Source organism: Aotus nancymaae, unplaced genomic scaffold (genome assembly GCF_030222135.1).
Source record: "Aotus nancymaae isolate 86718 unplaced genomic scaffold, 86718_ANA_hifiasm-v0.15.2.pri h1tg000018l, whole genome shotgun sequence".
NCBI lineage: Eukaryota > Metazoa > Chordata > Mammalia > Primates > Aotidae > Aotus > Aotus nancymaae.
Window position 1 is genome coordinate 25,478,422 of NW_026988430.1, and position 24,110 is coordinate 25,502,531.

The 24,110-nt window shown below is 49.9% G+C and overlaps 2 protein-coding genes across 3 annotated transcripts; one reads left to right on the plus strand and one right to left on the minus strand.

The window, feature by feature from the left end:
- The first annotated feature begins 3,276 nt into the window (after positions 1-3,276).
- On the plus strand, positions 3,277-14,048 carry NLE1 (notchless homolog 1). 2 transcript variants are annotated; one of them, XM_012445538.2, is made up of 12 exons: positions 3,277-3,547; positions 5,126-5,343; positions 5,883-5,962; positions 7,158-7,234; positions 7,409-7,506; positions 7,861-8,053; positions 8,554-8,689; positions 8,836-8,882; positions 9,741-9,943; positions 12,001-12,160; positions 12,257-12,327; positions 12,924-14,048. In XM_012445538.2, the coding sequence occupies exons 7-12, from the start codon at positions 8,602-8,604 to the stop codon at positions 12,934-12,936; spliced, it is 582 nt and encodes a 193-aa protein (XP_012300961.2). In that variant the 5' UTR covers positions 3,277-3,547; positions 5,126-5,343; positions 5,883-5,962; positions 7,158-7,234; positions 7,409-7,506; positions 7,861-8,053; positions 8,554-8,601; the 3' UTR covers positions 12,937-14,048. The 2 variants fall into 2 exon arrangements, with proteins under 2 accessions (XP_012300961.2, XP_012300962.2); XM_012445539.2 differs by having other exon boundaries at positions 3,425-3,547; positions 5,160-5,343.
- Positions 14,049-14,623: 575 nt separating this feature from the next.
- Positions 14,624-23,570, minus strand: FNDC8 (fibronectin type III domain containing 8). The gene is made up of 4 exons (XM_012445541.2): positions 23,283-23,570; positions 18,383-18,758; positions 15,688-15,924; positions 14,624-15,061 (listed from the first exon to the last, which is right to left on the minus strand). The coding sequence occupies exons 1-4, from the start codon at positions 23,489-23,491 to the stop codon at positions 14,909-14,911; spliced, it is 975 nt and encodes a 324-aa protein (XP_012300964.2). The 5' UTR covers positions 23,492-23,570; the 3' UTR covers positions 14,624-14,908.
- Between the last annotated feature and the right edge of the window lie 540 nt (positions 23,571-24,110).

Consider the following 24,110-nt stretch of genomic DNA (forward strand, 5'->3'; position numbering starts at 1 on the left):
TTGCTGAAGGAGCAAATAAATGAATGAATAGATGGATGAATTCCCTGCCTTCATGTTATCGCAAGCCCTGGGCCGCTTTGTGGGGCAAGCTCTCTGCAGCAATGAGGTAATAGGATAAGTGATCCTGACACTAGCAAAGACCTGTGGCTCTGTGACTTTAGGTCCAAAGGATCTTATATTCAAATACTGATTCATTAATTCATTCTACAAACATTTCTTTTTTTTTGAGATGGAGTTTTGCTCTTGTTACCCAGGCTGGAGTGCAATGGCGCGATCTCGGCTCACCGCAACCTCCACCTCCTGGGTTCAGGCAATTCTCCTCCCTCAGCCTCCTGAGTGGCTGGGATTACAGGCACGTGCCACCATGCCCAGCTAATTTTGTATTTTTAGTAGAGACGGGGTTTCACCACGTTGACCAGGATGGTCTCAATCTCTTGACCTTGTGATCCATCCGCCTCAGTCTCCCAAAGTGCTGGGATTACAGGCGTGAGCCACCGCGTCCGGCCCACAAACATTTCTTAACATTTTGTTGTGGTTGTTGTTTTTGAGACGGAGTCTTGCTCTGTTGCCCAACCTGGAGTGCAGTGGTGCAATCTTGGCTCACTGCAACATCTACTCCCCGGGTTCAAGAGATTCTCCTGCCTCTGCCTCACGAGTAGCTGGGATTACAGGCATGTACCATTACGCCTGGCTTATTTTTGTATTTTTAGTAGAGCTAGTGTTTCACCATGTTAGCCAGGCTGGTCTTGAACTCCTGACCTCAAGTGATCTGCCCACCTTGGCCTCCCAAAGTGCTGGGATTACAGGTGTGAACCACTGTACCCAGTCTTATTTCTTTTCTTTTTTTTTTTTGAGACGGAGTCTTGCTCCGCTGCCCAGGCCGGAGTGCAGTGGAGCAATCTTGGCTCACCGCAACCTCCACCTCCTGGGTTCAAGCAATTCTCCAGTTTCAGCCTCCCAAGTAGCTGAGATAACAGGTGTGTGCCACCGCTCACAGCTAATTTTTGTATTTTCAGTAGAAACGGTGTTTCTCCATATTGACCAGGCTGGTCTCGAACTCCTGACCTCGTGATCCGCCTGCCTTGGCCTCCTAAAGTGCTGGGATTGCAGGCGTGAGCCACTGCACCTGACCCACATTTCTTAAACATCTATTATGTGCCAGGAACTGTGAAGCATAGAACACTCATGAGGGTAAGGATTTGTATCTATGTCGTTCCCTTACATATTCCGAGCGTTTGTAACAGTGTGTGGCACATAGAAAGTGGTCAGTGAGGCCAGGTGTGATGGCTCATGCCTGTAATCCCAGTATTTTGTGAGGCCAAGACAGGTGGATCACCTGAGGTGATGGGTTTGAGACCAGCCTGGCCAACATGACAAAACCCATTTCTACTAAAAATACAAAAATTAGCCGAGCATGGTGGCGGGTGCCTGTAATCCTGTCTACTAGGGAGGTCGAGGCAGGAGAATCAGTTGAACCCAGGAGGCAGAGGTTGAAGTGAGCCAAAATTGCACCACTGCACTCCAGCCTGGGTGACAGAGCAAGATTCTGTCTCAAAAAAAGCAAAGAAAGAAAAAAGAAAAAGAAAGTGCTCAATGGCATTTGCTAAATGAAAGAATGAACACAGATCTGTGATTCTGTGATTTATTTCTTTTTTTTTTTGAGACAGGGTCTCACTGTCACAAGTGGAGTACAGTGACATGATCACAGCTCACTGCAGCCTTGACCTTAAGGTTCAAGCATTTCACCCATCTCAGCCTCATGATTAGCTGGGACTACTGGTGCATGCCACCTGGCTATTTAAAAAAATATTTTTATAGAGACAGGGTCTCACCGTGTTGCCCAGTCTGGTCTCAAACACCTGGGACAAGGGTGAGACTACATCTCAAAAAAAAAAGAGAGAGAGGCAGGAATGGAAACGGGGCTCATCAGGGGGCTGTTGTAGTGGTCCAGGCAGGTGATGATGGTGACTCTGACCAAAGCGGGGCAGTGGAGATGGGGAGAGCAGATTCAAGCTGTGTTCAGGAGGTTGACTTGGCAGAGCTTGAGACCGCCAGAGCAGGGGAGGGAGGGAGAGGAGAGTTGGCAAGGGAGATCCTATGTCTCAGGCAAGAGAGCCCAAGTTCAGTGCTGTCTGCTTCAGTTCCTCGTCTGTAACATGGGGAGAAAAGAGTTGTGAGAATTAAATGAGTTATGTGGGAAAAGCACTTGGAACAATTCCTGACTCACTGATGTCATTATCACTATTATTGCTTTTCAGGGTTGATAATTGTAGGAATGGTTTGCTTTTGTACTCAAGTATTATTAATTGAGTTGATCCATTTTATGTATGTATGTATGTATGTATGTATGTATTGAGACAGAGTCTTGCTCTGTCACCCAGGCTGGAGTGCAATGGAGAGAGCTCGGGTCACTGCTACCTCCGCCTCTTGAGTTCAAGCGATCTACCACATCAGCCTCCCAAGTAGCTGGGACCACGGGTGCATGCCACCACGCCTGGCTAATTTTTTTGTATTTTTACTAGAGACGCGGTTTCACCACGTTGGCCAGGCTGGTCTCCAACTCCTGGGCTCAAGTGATCTGCCCACTGCAACCTCCCAAAGTGCTGGGATTACAGGCGTCAGCCACCATACCCAGCCTTGACTTGATCTATTTTTTAAAAGGATACTAATTTCTAGGCCAGGCGTGGTGGCTCACGCCTGTAATCCCAGCACTTCGGGACCCTGAGGCTGGGGAGTGGGGGAATCATTGCTTGAGTTCAGGAGTTTGAGATCAGCCTGGGCAACATAGTGAGACCTCGTCTCTACAAAAAGTGAGAAAAAAAATAACCGGGTAGGGTGTCTTGTGCCTGTAGTCCAGGCTACTCGGGAGGCTGAAGTGGGAGAACGCTTGTGCCCTGGAGTTCGAGACGGCAGTGAGCAGTGATGGCGCCACCGCACTCCAGTCTGGGCGACGGAGTGAAACCCTGTCTCGAAACAAAATTAAATTAAAATTAAAACGGGGCAAGAATCCTTGTTGTGAAGAGTCAAAAGTTGGCTGTGTCCTCTAAGACCCTGGGAAAAAACTAATGTGAAGGCTGTCGAGGGGCGGAGGAGCACCCAGTAAGCTCATTTCCAATCCCTGAGGCCAGGCGCAGCGAGACGCTTCTCCTCCCCGACAGCAGAGGGCAATGTGGCCGGCGGCGACCCAGCCCGACCATGGAGACGGCGCTCTGTCCGCCGGGCTCGCTCTTCTCCACGTGGAGACGCAGGATGGCGGCGGCGGCGGCGGTGGTGGGTGTGCGTGGATGGGGGCGGGGGGCGTCGCGGCGGCGCTCGGGCCCGGGTCCCTGAGGCCGGAGGGAGGCGAAGTGGGGCCTTTCTGGAAGGGCGACGAGGCTGACTGCCGCCTTGCTTGCTCGCGCAGGAGGAGGCGGCGGTGCGCGACGTTCAGCGGTTGCTAGTGCAGTTCCAGGATGAGGGCGGGCAGCTGCTGGGCTCCCCGTTCGACGTGCCCGTGGACATCACCCCGGACAGGCTGCAGCTCGTATGCAACGCGCTACTGGCCCAGGTGAGTGGCTGGCCAGGTCGGCCGCGCATCTCTTCCCCCGAGCAGGCGCGGTGGGGGAATCAGATGACCTAGGGTTTGCGGTGCAGGATCCCCTGCTAACCGACAGTGGCGACTCACCTGGTTTGAGTTCGTTCCCACCTATGTCTGGGGGTTCAGAGATGGAAGCTGTGGCAAAGCGCTTTACACGCCGACCATCGGGGTCCACCTGCGGTGAAGGGCCTAGGTTTGAACGCATTGGGTGCTATATTTCATCGATTCTTTGTCACAGCCCCCCAAGATGGGACACGTTAATATCTCCGTTTTACATCGTGGCCCGGAGGGACTGAACTATTTGCACGATCTATGCAGTAGGTAGTAGATTTGGAATTGGAACCCAAAACTCTCTGAATACCCATGCTTTTAACCTTTAAGCCAGTGTTTACCCAAATGCTGCCCTGGGGAGAGGGGAGGTCCTTAAAAATGCAGTTCCTGGACCCCACCCCAGATTTACTAAACCAAACACTGGGATAAAACATTCAGGAGGTCTACATTTTTAAACAGACTTTTTGGGTGCTTCTTACACAAATATAGTGTGGTGTGGTGGTTTGGGAAACACTGCGTAATGCTATATGTTAATCCTATCTTGGACCTAAAGAAGCTGAATTAATCATTGGCAGTAGGACATTGAACTAATTACTTAGTTGTTCTGAGCCTCTGCTTTTGAAACTGTTAGTGGGAATATTAGTGTCTGCTTCCCAGGGTTGTTATGAGTTGCAGATAAAGAATTTCAGGCCGGTCTCACGCCTGTAATCCCAACCCTTTGGGAGGCTGAGGCAGGCAGATCACTTGAGGTCAGGAGTTTGAGACCAGCCTAGCCAACATGGAGAAACCAGTCTGTACTAAAAATACAAAAATTAGCTGGGCGTGGTGGCAGGTGCCTGTAGTCCCAGCCTCTCAAGAGGCTGAGGCATGAGAATCACTTGAACCCAGGAAGCTGAGGTTTCAGTGAACCAAGATCTTGCCACTGCACTCCAGCCTGGGTAAGAGCAAGACTCCATCTCAAAAGAAAGAAAAATAATTTCAAAGTGCCGTGTAAATGTCCTATAACTGCTGCTGAGTGATTTAAAAGGTCTTGCTCGTCTGGGCGCAGTGACTCATGCCTGTAATCCCAGCACTTTGGGAGGCCAAGACAGGTGGATCATCTGAGATCAGGAGTTTGAGACCAGACTGGCCAACATGGCAAAACACCGTATCTACTAAAAATACAAAGCTTAGCTGGGCCTGGTGGTGGGTGCCTGTAAGCCCAGCTACATGGGAGGCTGAGGCAGGAGAATCCCTTGAACCCAGGAGTCAGAGGTTGCAGTGAACCAAGATTGTGCCAGTGCACTCCAGGCTGGTTGACAGAGCGAGACTCTGTCTCAAAAATAAATTAATTAATAAATTAAAAGTCTTGCTCAATGGGCAATGAAGGGCATATCCCTAGCCTGGTGGCTGAAAAGAAGGAGCTTCATCTCCCGCAACTCAGTGGGGAACTTCCTTGGCAGAGGGTGCCCCTGCACATCCTTTGATGCGGGGTTGCCCTTTACCATTGCCCTTCAGGAGGATCCCCTGCCGCTGGCTTTCTTTGTCCAAGATGCTGAGATTGTCTCCTCGCTGGGGAAGACGTTGGAGTCCCAAGCAGTGGAGACGGAGAAGGTCCTAGACATCATCTACCAGCCACAGGCTGTCTTCAGAGTCCGGGCCGTGACTCGCTGCACCAGCTCCTTGGAGGGTCACAGTGAGGCAGTCATTTCTGTGGCCTTCAGCCCCACAGGAAAGTAAGGACAGCTGCAGACTCAGGGAGGGGGTATGTGGGGGTGTAGTTTCTGGTGTGGGGAGGGTCCCCCAGAGTTATAACTGATGGAGCCTCAGGGTTGCCTACCATAGACCCAAGCTCTGGACTCAGCTTGCAATTAAGCGATTTCCACAGTAGGGCATGGTCCCCAAAGACTAAGGACCCCTGCCTGGGACAGACCTTTCCTGGAGGAAAAGGTCTGATTGATTTCTGAAGATCTGAGCTGCATTACTTGTATAACTCACTTAACCTTTCTGAGTTAATTTTTCATCTGTGAAACTGGGATTAATTGCTTCTCTCAATTTTATGAAGGTGTTGAGAAGCTTCTTCAAAAGCTGGTTATAGCTCTGGAGAGGAAAGAAATGGTCTCCTGAGATACTCTTCCAGATGGCAGCATCAGTGTTGACTTTCTCCTTTTTAGGGGAGAGGGGAGTCCAGTTCCATATTCTATTCACAGAAAGTGATTGACTAGGTGGCGGAAATGCACATACACAGTGTTAACCATCCTCTCTTCTTCTCCAGGTACCTGGCCAGTGGCTCTGGAGACACCACTGTGCGCTTCTGGGATCTCAGCACAGAGACACCGCATTTCACATGCAAGGGTCAGTATGCAATTAGCCATTTAGGGGGTCTTTTTTTTTTTTGAGACAAGGGTCTTGCTGCTCTGTTGACCAGGATGGGTCATCACGGCTCACTTGAATTCCTGGGCTCAAGCAGCTCCCCTACCTCAGCCTCCAGAGTAGCTGGGACTACAGGCACTTGCCACCATATCTGGCTCGTTTTTGTTTCGTAGAGATGAGGGTCTCACTTTGCAGATTACAACCCCTTAATAGTTAACAGCTGTCTGTTCCTAGGTAGATACCATGTCCTTGAGCCCAGCCAGCCCCTTAGACACAAGCAGAACTGCATGAAGGAGTCAATATCGGATGTAGGGAGAGGCTGACTGACTGGTAGCAACAGATTGCGACCAGGCATGGTGGCTCATGCCTATAATCCCAGCACTTTAGGAGGCCGAGGCAGGCAGATCATTTAAGGTCAGGAGCTTAAGACCAACCTGACCAACACAGTGACACCCCATCTCTACTAAAAATACAAAAATTAGCCAGGCACGGGGGCATGTGTTTATAATCCCAGCTACTCGGGAGGCTGAGGCAGGAGAATTGCTTGAATCTAGGAGGCGGAGGTTGCAGTGAACCAAGATGGCCCCACTGCACTCTAGCTTGGGCGATGGAGTGAAACTCCGTCTCAAAAAAACAAAACAAACAAACAAAATTACAGATTTCTGGGTCCTACCCCCAGAGTTTTAGCTCTGTCAGGTCTGAGAATTTCCATTTCTACCAAGTTCCCAGTGGTGCTGATGCTGATGCTGATGCTCTGGGAACCACACTTGAAGAACCACTGCTATACCACAGATTAGTTGAGTGACCTTGTGTGTGCAGGTCATGTTCCCTTTCTGAGCTTCAGTTTTCTCATCTGGAAAATGGGGATGATAATTCTCACTTTGCTCCATACTTTAGAGCCCTCGTAAGAATAACAAGGGATGACATGTACGAAAACACTTCACATTATGTGTAACGTAAGGAATCATTAGAGAGTGATGGCGTTATCTGTGCAGCAAGATGCACAGCTCTAACACTTGGGGTGCATTCTCTCCATCCCTAGAAAGCCTCATCACTCCTTTTGTTTGATCATTCATTTACTCAAATGGTTAAGGACTACCTGGCACCTGCCAGGCATTGTTGGGTACTGGGAATAAAGAGACTTAGTCCCTTATTTCTCCCTCCTCTGCTTTCTTAGGACACAGACACTGGGTCCTTAGTATATCCTGGTCTCCAGATGGCAAGAAGCTGGCCTCAGGCTGCAAGAATGGCCAGGTAGGTGGTGTTCAGGGTAACAAGCAGAGATTCGAGGGCTCCTTCCCTAGGGGACAGTTCAGAATCGGGTTCCGGAGTCATCGGGGAGGGTTGGGTGGGAAGTGGTAGGCAGGGATTTTTGGTGGAGCCAGAGACCTGTTGGGGAGGATTATTCACCGAGCTTCTGTCCTTCAGATTCTTCTCTGGGACCCAAGCACAGGGAAACAGGTGGGCAGGACCCTCACTGGCCACAGCAAGTGGATCACAGGCCTGAGCTGGGAGCCCCTCCATGTGTAAGTGACACTGACCAAGCTGGGACAAATGAGGAGTCAGGGGATCAAAGCCATCCCCCTTCCCTGTTCAGTGCATAGACGTTTTACGTGAGGGGATGAGATGGGCAGCCTGAATGACCGTGATGGCTTGGCAGGCATGGGAGACGGTCTTCCAGGTACAGAGCTGTGTTGCTGCTTGGGAGAGGCTGCTCATCACAGGGCCTGCTCATTGCAACCACCTTGCAGTGCAGCCAGGTCTTGGTGTCAGAAAGCTGTCAAGAGATTGTCCATGGCCTTGAATTGGGAATGGGGAGGTGCCGTGGGGAGACAGGTATTGCCAGGTCACAGATGGGGTCACATCTCCCTTCTCGCCAGGAACCCTGAGTGCCGCTATGTGGCCAGCAGCTCCAAGGATGGCAGTGTGCGGATCTGGGACACAACTGCAGGCCGCTGTGAGCGCATCCTCACCGGGCACACCCAGTCGGTCACCTGTCTCCGGTGGGGAGGGGATGGACTTCTCTACTCTGCCTCCCAGGACCGCACTGTCAAAGTCTGGAGGGCTCATGATGTAAGAGCTGGGAGGGTTCAGAAACCAGTCCAGAAAATCTCAAGTCACAAGATGCTTGCACTGGAAACAACCTTGACATCAGCGAGTCCAGTGTTTCCCAGATGTGTGCTGGGAGCCCTGATTAAAGGAGGTGTTTTGGGAACAAGTTGTGTGGTTGGTGCTACACCACGGTAGATATGCCAGAGTCCCCATGGGATCGTCACGCTTTGGAAATGCCTGCTGTAGGAAGCCTGTTGCCCTTTATCAGACCCACCATATCCCAAACTTATTAGACTGGAGCCTTTTCCTCTGACATACCTAACTCCTCTTCTACGAAACATTTTCATGATCCGGACTCCATTTTACAAATGGGGAGAGACTTGACCCGAGAGGGTTGGTTTGATTAGGATCACAGTGAATGAGTGATGGTGATTCTTAGTGCTGTACCACCCGTCTCCTGGGGCTAATCTCCCAGGGGTGGGGAGGCGTATGTGTGTCTGACCTGATTCACTCTCCCCTAGGGTGTGCTGTGCCGGACTCTGCAAGGCCACGGCCACTGGGTGAACACCATGGCCCTCAGCACTGACTATGCCCTGCGCACCGGGGCCTTTGAACCTGCTGAGGCCTCAGTTAATCCCCAAGATCTCCAAGGATCCTGTGAGTTATCGGGAGAAGGAAAAGCCGGGGCTGCTTGGGAAGGGGCCAGCTCTCTAGTTTAATGGGGAGTGTTTGCTCTCTGTGTCAGATTTTCTAATTGGCCTTGTTCCTCATCTCCTTTTCTCCCCGCCGGTACCTGGACCCAGTGCAGGAGTTGAAGGAGAGGGCTCTGAGCCGATACAACCTCGTGCGGGTGAGTGCGTGCCAGCCACATGCACCCCCAGCTCTGTATAAGTCCTTAGCCAATCACTACAACCCTCTCCGACCCCTCTCCCTTCTAGACCCAGCTCAGAATGTACCTATTTCAAAAAGTTGTTCTTCATCATCCTGGTTTGCAATCCTGAAATCTTAGTGTGCTAGGGATCATTTTATTTCATTTTTTTTTTTTTAAAGATGGGGTTTCACTATTATGGCCAGGCTGGTCTTGAACTCCTGACCTCAGGTGATCCACCCACCTCAGCCTCCCAAAGTGCTAGGATTACAGGCGTGAGCCACTGCGCCCGGCTATTTCATTTTTTTAGTTTATTTGCTTGTCTATTTATTACATTTCCAAGATGCCTTTTTTATTTTAGTTGGTTTTATTTAAGATTGTTTACACATTCAGATTCCAAGAATACAAAAAGGTAGATCTCGAATTCTCCCATCTCTGTTGTAGCATCCAGTGCTACCAATATCCTGAGTCACCTTCCAGAGATTTGATGTACACACATACGTGTGTATGTATACAGCATATATTTATACACACGCACACACATATATACATAAAATCCTTCTCGTTTTAACACATTATTTTGTGCCTTGCTTTTTCTGTAATTATATATCTTAAATTGTTTTTGTACGTGCCTGTGGAGTTTCTTTTTCCTTTTAGGTGAAGTGACTTGCCTGGGGTCACATGTGAGTGAGTGGCCAACCCAGTCCTCATGGCTCCTAGTGCTGGCCTGCCTCTGTCCCTGGCATTGAGTAATCAGGGTGTATGTTTGCTTCCAAAGTTGGGCCCCCCTCCTTCTTTCTGAGACCACACCCAACACAGTGTGCTTTGTGCCTCCCCTAGGGCCAGGGTCCAGAGAGGCTGGTGTCTGGCTCAGACGACTTCACCTTATTCCTGTGGTCCCCAGCAGAGGACAAAAAGCCTCTCACTCGGATGACAGGACACCAAGCTCTCATCAACCAGGTGCTCTTCTCTCCAGACTCCCGCATCGTGGCTAGTGCCTCCTTTGACAAGTCCATCAAGCTGTGGGATGGCAGGACGGGCAAGTGAGTGGGGGGGTCCTGCTCCTCTGTAAGGAATGGATGGTGGGAGGGGCTTGGCACTGTCACTTACTAGCTGTGTGGCCTTGCCAGGTATTTGGATATTCTAATTTTCTAAGCCTCTGTTTCCTCTTTGGTAATATGCAGACCCCCTACTTCTCAGCTTCGTTACACGGGTTTTTTGTTGTTGTTGTTGTTGTTGTTGAGGCGGAGTCTCACTCTGTCACCCAGGCTGTGTGTGCACCCAGGAGTGCAATGGCATGATCTCGGCTCACTGCAACCTCCACCTCCCAGGTTCAAGTGATTCTCCTGCCTCAGCCTCCCAAGTAGCTGGGATTACAGGTCCCCACCACCATGCCTGGCTAATTTTTGTATTTTTAGTAGAGACTGGAGTTTTACAGTGTTGGTCAGCTGGTCTTGAACTCCTGAGCTCAAGTGATCTGACCACCTCAGCCTCCCAAAGTGCTGAGATTACAGATGTGAGCCACCAAGCCCAGACTAGTTACAAAGATTTAATGAGACAGTATGTTTAGGACCTGCACTAAGTGGTCACTAAAAATGCTAGTTCAGGTGGGCGCAGTGGCTTGTGCCTGTCATCCCAGCACTTTAGGAGGCCAAGGCAGGTGGATCACCTGAGCTTAGGAGTTCAAGACCAGCCTGGCCAACATGGCAAAACCCTGTCTCTACTAAAAATACAAAACTTAGCCAGGTGTTGTGGGACATGTCTGTAATCCCAGCTGCCCCCAGAGGCTGAGGCAGGAGAATTGTTTGCACTTGGGAGGTTGCAGTGAGCCAAGATTGCATCTCTGCATTCCAGCCTGGGCAACAGAGTGAGATTCTGCCTCAAAAAAAAAAAAAAAAAAAATGCTAGTTTATATCTTAGGAGAGAAGTGATCTTAGAGCTAGCTGAAGGGTTAGGGATGTAACCCTGGAGAAGGTGAATGGTAGTAGGCAGGTTTTGTGGTACAGCTGTTACTTGGCCTTCCTCAAAGTGTGGGCCATAGACCAGCGGCATCAGCATCGCCTGGGAGCTTGATAGAAATGCAGAGTCCTGGGCCCCAACTCAGACCTTGTGGATCCGATTCTTCATTTTAATAAAGTTACCAGGTGACTCTACTACCCACGCAAATGTGGGAACCCTTGGTGTGATGAGGCATGATGCCCTTGGGGTTAATCAGATCAGAGGAGAGGCAAAGGCACAGGCAAGGGGAGAAGAGGAGCCAGGGGAACCTCGGTGGGGCGAAGGGGAACCTCTGCGTCAGTCACTGTGTTTTCATGCAGCAACCCTTGAGCATAGGTAATAGGTAATATGGTTCCTTTTTTTTTGAGACGGAGTCTTGCCCTGTGGCCAGTCTGGAGTGCAGTAGCACAGTCTCAGCTCACTATTACCTCCACCTCCCGGGTTCAAGCGATTCTCTTGCCTCAGTCTCCTGAGTAGTTGAGACTATAGGTGCACACCACCACGCCCACCTAAGTTTTGTATTTTTAGTAGAGACGGGGTTTCACCTTGTTGGCTAGGATTGTCTCGATCTCTTGACCTCATGATCTGCCCACCTCAGCCTCCCAAAGTGCTGGGATTACAGGTGTGAGCCACTGCGCCCGGCCTCAGTTCCTTTTTAAAATAAGGAAACTGAGTCTCAGAGAGGCCTGATGGTTTGTCCAAAGAGAAACAGCTAGACTGTGTTGACTTGAAAGTTCCAGGTGGGCCTGGCCCATTGTTACTCCTTGCCGCCTGTCAGCAGTTACCTGCTGTTTGGGGGGATGTCAGGCAGATGGGCTAAGCAGATGGCCGTGTTGGAATCTAAAGCATGCAAAGCTGTGCAGGTATGGAGGTATAGCAAGAGGAAAGCTACTCATTTGGAGACATTTTATAAATTGTAATGACTGGTAATGATTAAATTAGTCTGGGATGGGGACCAGGCAGTGTGATTTTGTAAAAGTTCCCAGGTAGTTCTAACAGACAGCCAAGGTTGAGAACCACTGCTGTGAGCATAGGGGACCCTTCAGACATGTTGGGAGATCTAACTCAGACTAAGATCCATCATCATCTTCTCCTGGACCAGGTACCTGGCTTCCCTATGTGGCCACGTGGCTGCCGTGTACCAGATTGCATGGTCAGCTGACAGCCGGCTCCTGGTCAGTGGCAGCAGTGACAGCACACTGAAGGTGTGGGATGTGAAGGCCCAGAAGCTGGCCACAGACCTGCCTGGCCACGCGGATGAGGTAGGGCCAACCCTTGGGCAAAGGAGGGGCAAGGATTGCAGCCTGGCTGTCTCCCTCTCACCACCCCACTTGCCTTCTTCCTCTGCCTCCCTTTAGGTATATGCTGTTGACTGGAGTCCAGATGGCCAGAGAGTAGCAAGTGGTGGGAAGGACAAATGCCTCCGGATGTGAGTGTAGGGGAGGTGGTGGTTGGCGTGATCAGCTCTCCTGCCCCTAAAGCAGTCTCTCTTTGCACACTTTCCCTTATGGTGTAGAATACTGCAGGGCCTTCCAGGTACTCAGACTGAGGTGTGTGGAGCCAGGTCCTCAGTGGGCAAGTGGGAGGGCCACCGGAATAACAGACACCATAGGACATCCTCTTAAAGGGCGTGTCCGGGTCTTTCCCTCACTGGACTTCAGAGTCCCAAGACCCAGGTTCAAATGCTAGTTCTGCCAATGAGTAATCATAGAGAACTTGGTTCATCGGTCTCTTGGGAATTATCAAACCTTCATAGACAGGAGGATCAAAAATGGGAGGGTCAACACTCTGGAAGCTAAAGTGTTGTGTGCTCTTAAGGGATTGTAACTGTTTGGTGGTGAGCATCCTGGGGGCCATGCAGTCGGTGGGCAGCCTAAGTTTGGATGGCCAGAGCAGGCGCAGTCGCCCGGCTCTTGGTGACTGATGGTGGACCACAGGCTGCCCATCAGTCGACACTGGGATTATGTGGCAGCCTCCCTTTCCTGAGGTGGAATCCCCATCCTGACATTCTTCCCTTCTCCACAGATGGAGGAGATGAGAAGACCCGCAGTTCTCTCTGACCCCCACCTGGACTCGGCCTCTGCCAGCTGCCTGCCCTGCCAGAGAACAAAGGGTGGGATGGCAGGGCACACAGCCTCCCCACCAGTGGGGACCTGAGAATGCACATGGCCTGCTGTCCTTGACAGACCCGAGTGGGGTCTTCCCACAGGTCCCCTGCCTGTAGCACCAGCCCAGAGCCAGAAGTCGAAGGTCACAGGAGGTTGTCACCAACTTGGCCTGTGGCCACCACTCTGTACCTTGCTGGTGCAGGCAAGAGTGGAGGGCAGCCAGGCTCTATGAGTGGGTCCTTAGCGTCAGCTCTGTACAGGGTCAGACCCCAGGTTCTGTGACCAAATGAATAACTTATATTTTGTGTGTTTGGGTTCTAATTCCTTGTCCTAGAATCCTCAGGGCTCAGTCAAGGACTGGGCTAAATCAGTTTGTCCATCCCCCTCCCTTGCTCTGGACGATGCCAGAACCACACTGACCAGGCACTTGCCTTCCCTCTCTTCCTCCATGTCTGTAAGGGAGACGCCAGTTGTGATAGTGGCCAAGGAGAATCTAGGGCCGTATTGTCCACTACAGTAGGCACCTGCCACGTGTGGCTGCCAACGTGAACTAGAAGTGCAGTTCCTCAGACGCACTGGGTGAGGCCTCCAGTATTGGACAGCACACAAAGGTTTTTGTCATCTAGAGAGTTCTGCTGGCCAGCCCTGCTCTAGGGGATGTCTCTGCCTTCCCGTAGCACACTGCTTGAGGCCCTGCCCAGGCACCAAGCACTGCCCTGGGCCCTCCGGATAGAGGTGGGGATGTTGATGGTTGTCCCAGAGGATTCCCTCTTGGATGGGGAGGCAGCAGTATGAGCTCTGAGCAGAACTGGGTATGGTTGATACAGAGGATAGTTCTTTGCCGCATGAGAACTTTCAAGTAGTGAAAGGAATCCCCATTCAGGACTCAGACCCCAGGCTGACATCTTGCTCCAAAAACTCTGCTTTCTCCTGCATCCCATGCTAAGCTGGGTCATGGTATAAACTACTCAGATGGGGCTTCGAAACCATCCATGTATGAACTGCTCAGAACTAGCATCTTGCTCCTTCTCACCCTCCTCCAGCCCCGGCTGTGCTTTTGGGTGTTGCACGTCACCTAGCTGCAGTGCTTGGCCTCCACCTTTCACATCTGTCATGAGGCTGCGTAAGAAGCACACAGAGCTATCGGCCATTGAGCTCCTCGGGGCCAGGTGCTTGTCTGCTGTGCTCAGACTGCACCATGTCTGGAAGGTTCTCAAGCCCCCAGACTTTTGATAAGGAAACAGCACAAGAGCTTAAATGATTAGCCGGCGTCCTCACATCCGGTAAGAGGAAGAGCTGGGATTAAACCAAGCCCTGCCCCAAAGCTTATTGCGCACTTTGTACCACATCCCTCCCTCCAGCTCAAGCTAGTTTGACAACCCATGGGCCACCATGTCTGTCCATGACAGCTATTTGTTTTTTTCCTGGTATAAGAGCATTTTAGTCTTTGACACCAGTCTCCCTGCCCCCTCCCCCGCCCCACTGGGGAAGGGGTGATGGCAGCTCTGCTGCCTGTTTTCCATCTCCCCAGCCCCTGTAGACTCTGTCCTGGTAAAGCTAGGAGGTGGGTGTCGGCCGGCCCATCTGAGGCTGTCTGCAGCATAAAGCAATTTAGGGTGCTGGATGACCTGCAGTTCTTTAATGAGGGGCCTGGACCCAGCCCAGATTTGGGGAAGGAGTCTAGCAGCTGTGCGCAGTGTCTGGGCCTGGCCTGGCCTGGCCTGAGATGTCTCCATGTGAATGGGCCCCCCTGTCTATCCTTGGCTCCAGCCCAGGGGTGGGGTTCCCGTACCACTCTGCCAGGCCCTGGGCCGGCATGGTGCTGGTGGTAAATGGTTCTGGTTCCTGGGGGCCCTGAGCTGAAGCTGAAAGTAGGTGAGGGGTGTCCTGGGGCCCTCCCCCTTAATAGGGGAGCAGGTATTCCAGGTCCTCCAGCCTCCGCATCTCCTCCAGCCCGATGGACACGATCTTCTGCTGGGGCTTCTTGCGCCGCACAGTGATCTGGATGGGGTTGTTCTCAGGGAAGCTGCTGAAGTCAGTGGCCAGGGTTCCAAACTGAAGTGAAACAAGAAAACCCCTCAGAATTCCCAGATCTGAGCCTGGCTCTCTCTGTCTCTATCACCACCCCCCCGCCCTTTTTTTTGTCTGCTAACTCAGACCTTAAACAGTCTTATCCAACTCAGCTATTGACCCAGGAAATAGATGCAAAGATGCGTGATTCAAACCTATGTCTCCTCCATTATGGGATGTTTCCTACCAAAGGGCTGTCTGTACGCAGGCCTCTATACCCCCATACCCCCACCCATACCCAGGATGTTCCCTTCTTTGTCCCTGTAGCCTCTTGTCTTCCCTGTTTCTTTCAATGCCCTTGACTTCCCAGCCTACTCACAATGATTGGCACTGAGTTGCAGAGTCTAAAAACCAATGGCTTTGGAAGGTGAACATTATAGTGATGTTGGAAAATAGATTAGTTTGCATTCCTTTTGGGTCCCAGAGTGGTTTAATCCTTAAACCTCCCAGAAGCATGCATCCTGGAATTGATGCTTCTTGACCCAGGCAGAAGGAAAGCTAGCCAGATGAGTCATGTGAGTTTAAGGGTGTTCCCAGCCTCCAAAGCCCTGGTTCCCTGGTCTCAGACTTCTCCCCCTCACCCCCAAGGCCCCTCTTTTCCCAGGGCTCACTTTATAGGGCTTGCACCACTTCCCCACCCCAGCTGTGTTGGCTGCACGGACAGTAAGGTGGTAACACGTGTTAGGCTTCAGCTCCATCAGCTTGACAGTGGTGCCCAAGATCTTGTTGAAGATCCATGGACGATTCTTTGCCTTGGGCAACTCATTCTCCTGGGTCTTGGCCACCTCCTGTAACAGGACCTGGTAGAAACTGACCGGCTGCTTGCCCACGGCATAGGTCCAGGAAATCTAGGGGAAGAGAGAGCCCCGAGGCTTCCTCAGATGGGTCCTGTCCTTCCTGTCCCCTCGCCCTCCCAACTGGGGTCAGAATGTCCCATGCCCATCCCCTGCTCCTGCTGGGACCCAAGCAGGTCAGATAGAGGGTGCAAGGTACTCCAGCACTGGGTGTGGAACCCCTGCCCCACAGCACGTGCTACTTTCCTGGGCAGCCTCGCCCACCTTAGGGTGCGCCCTCATTCCACATTCTACATCAGGGCTCCCCAACCCTTGGGCCATGGACTAATAGCAACCCATGGCCTGTTAGGAACTGGATAGCACAGCAGGAGGTGATGGGTGGGCGAGCAAGCAAAGCATCTATATTTACAGCTGCTCCGCATGGCTCACGGCACCACCTGAGCTCTGCCTCCTGTCAGATCGGCAGCAGCAGTAGATTCTCATAGGAGCTTGAACCCTATTGTGAATTGCATGGGAGGGATTTAAGTTGAGTGCTCTTTATGAGAATCTAATACCTGATGATCTGTCACTGTCTCCCATCACCCCCAAATGGGACCATCCAGTTGCAGGAAAACAAGCTCAGGGCTCCCACTGTTTCTACATTATGGTGAGTTGTATGATTATCTCATTATGTATTACAATGTAATAATAAAGTATACAATAAATGTAATACGCTTGAATCATCCTGAAACCATCCCCCAACCCTATCCATGGAAAGATTATCTTCCATGAAACCAGTCCCTGGTGCCAAAAAGCTTGGGAACCACTGTTCTAGACTGTCAACTGAGAGGGACCTTAGAGATCATCTTTTTTTTTTTTTTTTTTTTTTTTTTTAATAAAAAATAGAGATGGGGTTTCACCATTTTGGCCAGGCTGGTCTTGAACTCCTGACCTCGTGATCCACCCATCTCCGCCTCCCAAAGTGCTGGGATTACAGGCGTGAGCCACCGCACCTGGCCCTTAGAGATCATATCTACTAGGTCCAGAGAGGGCAAGGGACTGGGCCATGATCACACAGCAATTAAGTGACAGCCAGGGTTCAAACCCATAGCTCCAGGGCCTATATACTTTGTACTACAATGGTTGCCAAGTCTGGCTAAGCATCTCAGGAAGGTTTTATAACTGCAGATTTCTGGGCCTGCTGCCTCCTGTCTGGTTTCGCCTCCATCTAGGCCAGTGGTTATCAAACTTGGTGTGCATTAGAATACCCTGGAGGACTTATTAAAAGATAAAAGATAGATTGCGCCAGGCACGGTGGCTCACGCCTGTAATCCCAGCACTTTAGGAGGCTGAGGTGGGCGGATCACCTTAGGTTGGGAGTTCAAGACCAGCCTGACCAACATGGAGAACCCCATCTCTACTAAAAATACAAAATTAGCCAGGCCTTGTGTCACATGCCTGTAATCCCAGCTACTCGGGAGGCTGAGGCAAAGGAATCGCTTGAACCCAGGAGGTGAAGGTTGTGAGCCGAGATCATGCCATTGCACTCCAGCCTGGGCAACAAGAGCGAAACGCCATCTCAAAAAATATATAGATAGATAGATAGATTGCTGGCCTCCGCCCCAACAGTTCGCAAAAAGAGGCCCAAATGTGTTGGAGGGAGACGAGAATTTAAATTTCTAACTATTTGCTGTGTGATGCTGACGCTGTCCATCCAGAGAGCACTTAGAGAAACGCTGCTCTGGGCCATCCAACAATGGAATTCCAGATATCTTCCCAAGATACAGCTCGAATTACTGTCATCACCTGTTATGAAGCTTCATACAAAGCTGTTCCCTATTACAGAAAAATCTCTAAAGTAGCCTAACACTGGAGGACTCTGGAAGATGACCCCACAGTAACATTCCCCCTCCTGTCCCCTGTTTTCCCTTCCCATAGTCTAGAACGGTGCTATTTGACGTGTAGCCCATGGACTGGCAGCACCAGCATCCTCCAGGAAACTGTTACTAATGCACATTATCACGCTTCACCCCAGACCCTCTAGGGATAAGGCCTGTGAATCCTAAGTAGCCTCACTTGATCCCAGGTCCTCATCCAGGGCTTCGCGTGCTTTCATGTTCCCACAGATCACCTATCATCTTGTTCAAATTGAGATTTCCTCCCATACTTTCCTGTGAGCTTTTGCTATGGCCCCTCCTCCAGGGAACGCCTTCCCTCCTCCACCTCTAGATGTTTACATGCTACCTCTGTGTCCCAGCCCAGATGTTACCAAAAGCCACCAAGCTTAGTCCCACAGTGGAAAGTAATGTTTCTTTCCCTCTGAATTCCTGGCGGCACTTGGTCTAAACTTGTCCTACAGCACTGAACCCTTTCTGTCTTGCACTGGAGTTTTTACAGACACAATCTCTCCCTTCCTAAACCATGAACTTGAGGTTGAGAGGCAGGTGGCAGGCACATTCTCACTACCCATGGAGCTCAGCTCAGTGCCTGGCACGATAAGCCTCTGCCAAACGCATGAGCAAGGGAAACGCACCACAGCTGTGGAATTGCTGACGGTGTGCTCAAAGATGAAGGGGGTGTCCGGCAGGTCCACAACCACAGAAGATTCTGAGGGCGTTGAGGAGGTTTCTGTGTCCAGCTCAGGGTTGTCAAGGTCCAGCAGGCCCCTCGTGGCCATTTGGGACTTTGATGGGCATGGACAGGGGTCGATGGCTAGGTCCTCCTTTTCTGTATTCTTGGCCACTGAGGAGAAGCTGAGTTTGTTCAGCTCCCCTTCCAGCATCCCTGCAAAGAAGCTGCTGTTGGGCTGGGTCACAGCTAATTTGATGGGATTCATCAGGGTAGATGAGAAGGCAGAGATGCTGGTATCATCAGAGCTGAAATCTGAATCCTCCACTGGCATCAGCTTTCTGGAGCAAGAGAGGAGACAGGTGAGTCAGATGAAGGAGGCCACCCCAACCTGTTCCACCTGAGGGCTCCTAAGGACAGTCCTTAGACCTGACTTACCAGCATCCCTAACCATTTGCAAACAGCTTGAACAGTCTCATTGTTCTATAGCATTGCATTAGACTCACCAGGGCACTTACTAAAAATGCAGACTCTTAGTCCCTGGTCCCTAGTTAGCATGGAACTACGGAATCTGCATCTTTAATATGATCCTGGCTGGGCACGGTGGCTCATGCCTGTAATCCTAGCACTTTGGGAAGCCAAGGCAGGCATATTACTTGAGGTTGGCCAGGAGACTAGCCTAAAAACACAAAATTTAGCCAGGTGCGGTGGTTGGCACCTGTAATCCCAGATACTTGGGTGGCTGAGGCAGGAGAATCACTTGAACCCAGGGTGCAGAAGTTGCAGTGAGCCAAGATCGTGCCACTGGGCAACAGAGTGAAACTCTGTCTCAAAAAAAAACATCCTTAGACAATCCTGATGCAGGTGTTCTGAAAACCACCATTTGAAAAACACACTAAAACGGCAAGTCCTCCCTCCAGAGTGGGGTGCAAATGCCCCAGGGAATAATCAGAAAGATCTACTGGGGTATGGAAGTAAAGCGTTCAAGTTCACTAATGTTTATTTACTATTGTTTAAATTTTAATAGAATTACTAATATTTACTTACATTTTAGTAGCATTTAATAATACCTATTATTATCTAGCACATAAAATTAACAGGAGTACAAATACACATATGGGCCAGGCACGGTGGCTCATGCCTGTAATCCTAGCACTTTGGGAGGCCAAGGCAGGCAGATTGCTTGAGTCCAGGAGTTCAAGACCAGCTTGGCCAACATGGCGAAACCTCATCTCTACTAAAAATTAAAAAAATTAGCTGGACGTGGTGGCAGGCACTTGTAATTTCAGCTACCTGGGAGGCTGAGGGACTAGATTCGCTTGAACCCGGGAGGTGGAGGTTGCAGTGGGCTGAGATAGCACCACTGCACTCCAGCCTGGGTGACAGAGCAAGATCATGTCTTAAAAATAAATAAAATAAAACAAATATACATATGTTGGGGTGGATGCTCAAAAACTTATTTCTTCCATTCTGATTTTTTTTAATTATGAAGTATCTTAGACTTATACAAAAATGTCAAGAATATTATATTAAACCTCCATTTACTCCTCATCCAGCTTAAGAAAGAAAACCTTATCACTACAGGTAAAGCCCCCCAGATACATCTCTCCCCAACCAAACTTATCCTTCGACTGAAAAGTACCAAGTACAGTAACATTTTTTTTTTTTCTTTTTTTTTTTTTGAGATGGAGTCTCGTTCTGTAACCAGAACAAGAGTGATGGAGTGCAGTGGTGCGATCTCAGTTCGCTGCAACCTCCACCTCCTGGGTTCAAGCACTTCTCCTGCCTCAGCCTCCCATAGTTGAGCACCATTTTTCTTTTTTGCGTGTCACCACGCCCAGCTAAATTTTGTATTTTAGTAGAAATGGGTTTCACCATGTTGACCAGATGGTCTCGATCTCCTGACCTGATGATCTGCCCACCTCAGCCTCCCAAAGTGCTGGGATTACAGGCATGAGCCACCACGCCCAGCCTAGATGAGTAAATTTTAAATTGTGTATTTATTATTCAACGTGTGTTTTTATAGGTTTCTTACATATTTATGATATCGCTAGCCAAGATCTAATATTTTTCACATTTGTAGATGTTGTATAAATAAAAGATATTATTCAGCACATATCCATCTGCAACTTCTTTTCACTCAACTTTGTGTTGACATTCATCTGTATTGATACATGTAGCTCTGGTTCAGTCATTTTTGCTGCTGTATGATTTTCCATCACATGGATATTTGTTTTTGTTTTTTGAGACAGGGTTTCGCTCTGCTGCCCAGGCTGGAGTGCAGTGACTCAAACCCCCAGGCTTAAGCCATCCATCCACCTCAGCCTCCTGAGTAGCTGGGACTATAGGTGCCCATCACCATGTCTAGCTAATTTTTGTATTTTTTGGTAAAGAGAGGGTTTCATCATGTTGCCCAGGCTGATCTTGAACTCCTGGACTCAAGTGATCCTCCCAAAGTGCTTGGATTATAGGCATGAGCCACTGTGCCTGGCCTACATGAATATTTGTATTTTTATAAATTATTTGCTATTACAAAGAAAAACCTTGTACATAATTCTCCACCATTAAAATTTTTTTCTTTCTTTTTTTATTCTTTTTTTTCTTTTTTCACTTTGAGACAGAGTCTCACTCTATTGCTCAGGCTGGAGTGCACTGGTGCAACCTCGATTCACTGCAACCTCTGCCTTCCTGGCTTAAGCGATTCTCCTGTCTCAGCCTCCTGAGTAGCTGGGATTATAGGCCCATGCTGCCACACCTGGCCAATTTTTGTATTTTTAGTAGAGATGGGGTTTCACCATGTTGACTAGGCTGGTCTTGAACTCCTGACCTCAGGTGATTTGCCTGCCTTGGCCTTTCAAAGTGCTGGGATTATAGGCGTGAGACACCTTGCCCGGTTTTTTTTTTTTTTGAGACGGAGTTTCACTCTTGTTGTCCAGGCTGGAGTGCAGTGGCACAATCTCAGCTCATTGCAACCTCCTCCTCCCAGGTTCAAACAATTCTCTTGCCTCAGCCTCCTGAGTAGCTGGGACTACAGGCGCATGGCCACCAGGCCCAGCTAATTTTTATATTTTTGGTAGAGACGGGGTTTCACCATGTTGGTCAGGCTGCTCTGGAACTCCTGACTGCAATTAATTCACCTTCCTCAGCCTCTCAAAGTGCTGGGATTTCAGGCACGAGCCACCGTGTCTGGCCCCCTTAACTTGTCTAAATGGCAGAACTTGATTTTGAATTTGGGCTTCTAGCCCAAGTTTCCCACCATACCATGAAGTTTCCTACAAGGATCCATCACTTTAGCCATACCTGCTTGCTTACGGGCACTTTACGGAATGGATACCACATCCATCTCATATAATCAAGACCAGCTATGTAGTTTTTGGGACCCAGTGCAAATTGAGTACATTGAGCCCCTTATTCAAAAAATGTGAATTTGAAGATAGTAACAGCAAAGCATTAAACTAAACACAGACCCCTTGTTAAGTGCAGGGCTGTGTTGTGACTGCACAGGTCATCCACCCATAAAAATGCCCTGCGTGTAATTCCCCCAGCCCATATCCCCCTCAACACCACCCCTTCACTGGCTAACTCTTTTCCTTCCTTGGAGACTCAGCTCAAATATCACTTCCTCCAAGAAGCCTCCCTCAATTGCATCCAGTCTCAAGCTATAGTAAGCCTGTCTGGTTCCTCAAGGTATCCTGTCATAGCACTTACCAGACCATGCTGCATCATTCTCCCTATGCACGATCCCCATCCTCCCACCCCAGATCCCCACACACTGGACTGGGAGCTCCTTAAAGGCAGGGACTGTGCTTTCCAGCTCTACATTCCCAGAACTTAAACACTGGGTGAGACACCTTGCAGGTGCTCAAAGAGTCTTGTGGAATGAAGTAGAGGAAACCCAGACTCAGTGAGGAGGAACAGCAAACCCCAATCTGAAGGAAGGTAGGCTATTGGGGAACATAGTCAGGTAGATGAAGGTACCAAAGGGGGAGGGTTGAGGAGGAGTCATGGGGGTGTCGGGGGTTTGGTGATGGTGAGGACCACAGCCAGACAAGGAAGGATACGATAAGGAGCACTGTTAACAAAACTGACTAATCCAGGAAGGCCTCCTGGAGTAGGAGGTCCATATGCCACCAAGAAGTGAGGTGGGGATCAGGAATACATAAATAGATCCAACCTGCCCACCCGCTCTTCTCTGTGAGTCAGGGGACTGGGCTGTGACAAGTCATGGAAGTAGAGCTTCTTTAAGCCTCTCTGCCCAGCCCCCAGCTCCAGTCTTTCTTAGAAACTATAGGCACAGTGGCTCACACTTATAATCCCAACACTGTGAGAGACTGAGATGGGAGGATCGCTTAGCCCAGAAGTTCAAGACCAGCCTGGGCAACATAGCGAAACCCCATTTCTACAAAAAAAAAGAGAAAGAAGAAAGAAGGAAAGAAAGAAAAGAAAAGAAAAAAAAAAAAAAAGAAAATTAGCCAGGTGTGGTGGCAGTACATCAATAGTCCCAGCTACTTGAGAGGCTGAGGTGGGAGGATCACGTGTGCTCAGGACGTCAAGGCTGCAGTGATCCGAGATTGCACTGCTGCACTCCAGCCTGGCCAATAGAGCAAGAGCCTATCTCAAAAAGAAAGAAAGAAAGAGAGAAAGGGAAAAAAGGAAAGAAGGAAGGAAGGAGGGAGGAAGGAAAGAAGGAAGGAAAGGAAGAAAGGAAGGAAGGAGGAAGGAAAGGAAGAAAGGAAGAAAAAGGAAGGAAGGAAGAAGAAAGAAAGAATGAAGAAAGGAAGAAAGAAGGAAAGGAAGAAAAAGAAAGAAAAAGAAAGAAAGGAAGGAAGGAAGGTAGGAAGGAAGGGATCAGACTTGTGTCTTACGGTAGGTTGATGGTATCATCCTCCAAGAAGTTGACCAAACTGCCTTTTGAGGATAGTGGGAGTCCTTTGGTAGTGATGGTCCGGTTCACAGACTTGGGGTTTGGAAAGGGCTTTGGCAGTTGGTCGAGGGCATTCATCATGGTGAAGTTTTCTTTCTTCAGTACAGCCTCCTCCCCATCTCCCGCTTGGTGGAGTGCCTCTGATGCCATCTGGTTTGTTTGGGATGACAGCTGTCACTGTGCAGGACAAACCAGTTGACCAGAAGCAGAGAGAAACTGTGGGGGCAGTGGCCCACCTTTAGTTTGGGCAGGATGCAGGTGCAATGAGCTGATGTCATAATCATCACAGAGTGTAACAATTAATGCCAGCCTCCCCTTGGTTTGAGGCTACTGCTCCAGGCTAGTTATGTGGCTGGCCAGAGCAAGGGCCAGTGTGACTGAGAACCAGCATCATGAGAGGGGTAGAACCAAGGAACAGACTGGATGAGCCCTTGGGCCCCTTCCAGCTCTAATACTCCATGGTGATAGCAGCCCTGCCCTTCTCTGATGATCTCGAAATGCCTAACACCTGTGCCCTTTGGCACTGCCCTGGCGGGAAGAACAAGGATGGTGAGAGATGGGCATGGGGTGTAGAGGAAGGCAGTGCGGCCCTGAGAGATAGGCAGTATTGGAAAGTGTCTGTGGAGGAGGGAAACTTTGTCCATAGATGCTAAGGCTCTCTATCCTGAAACCACAGGCAGCAGACTCCACTGTGCCCAGTCGGTTACAGAAAGGGAAAGCCCAGATGGTTCATAGGGGTTCATGGCTCACATATGATCAGACTTCACTG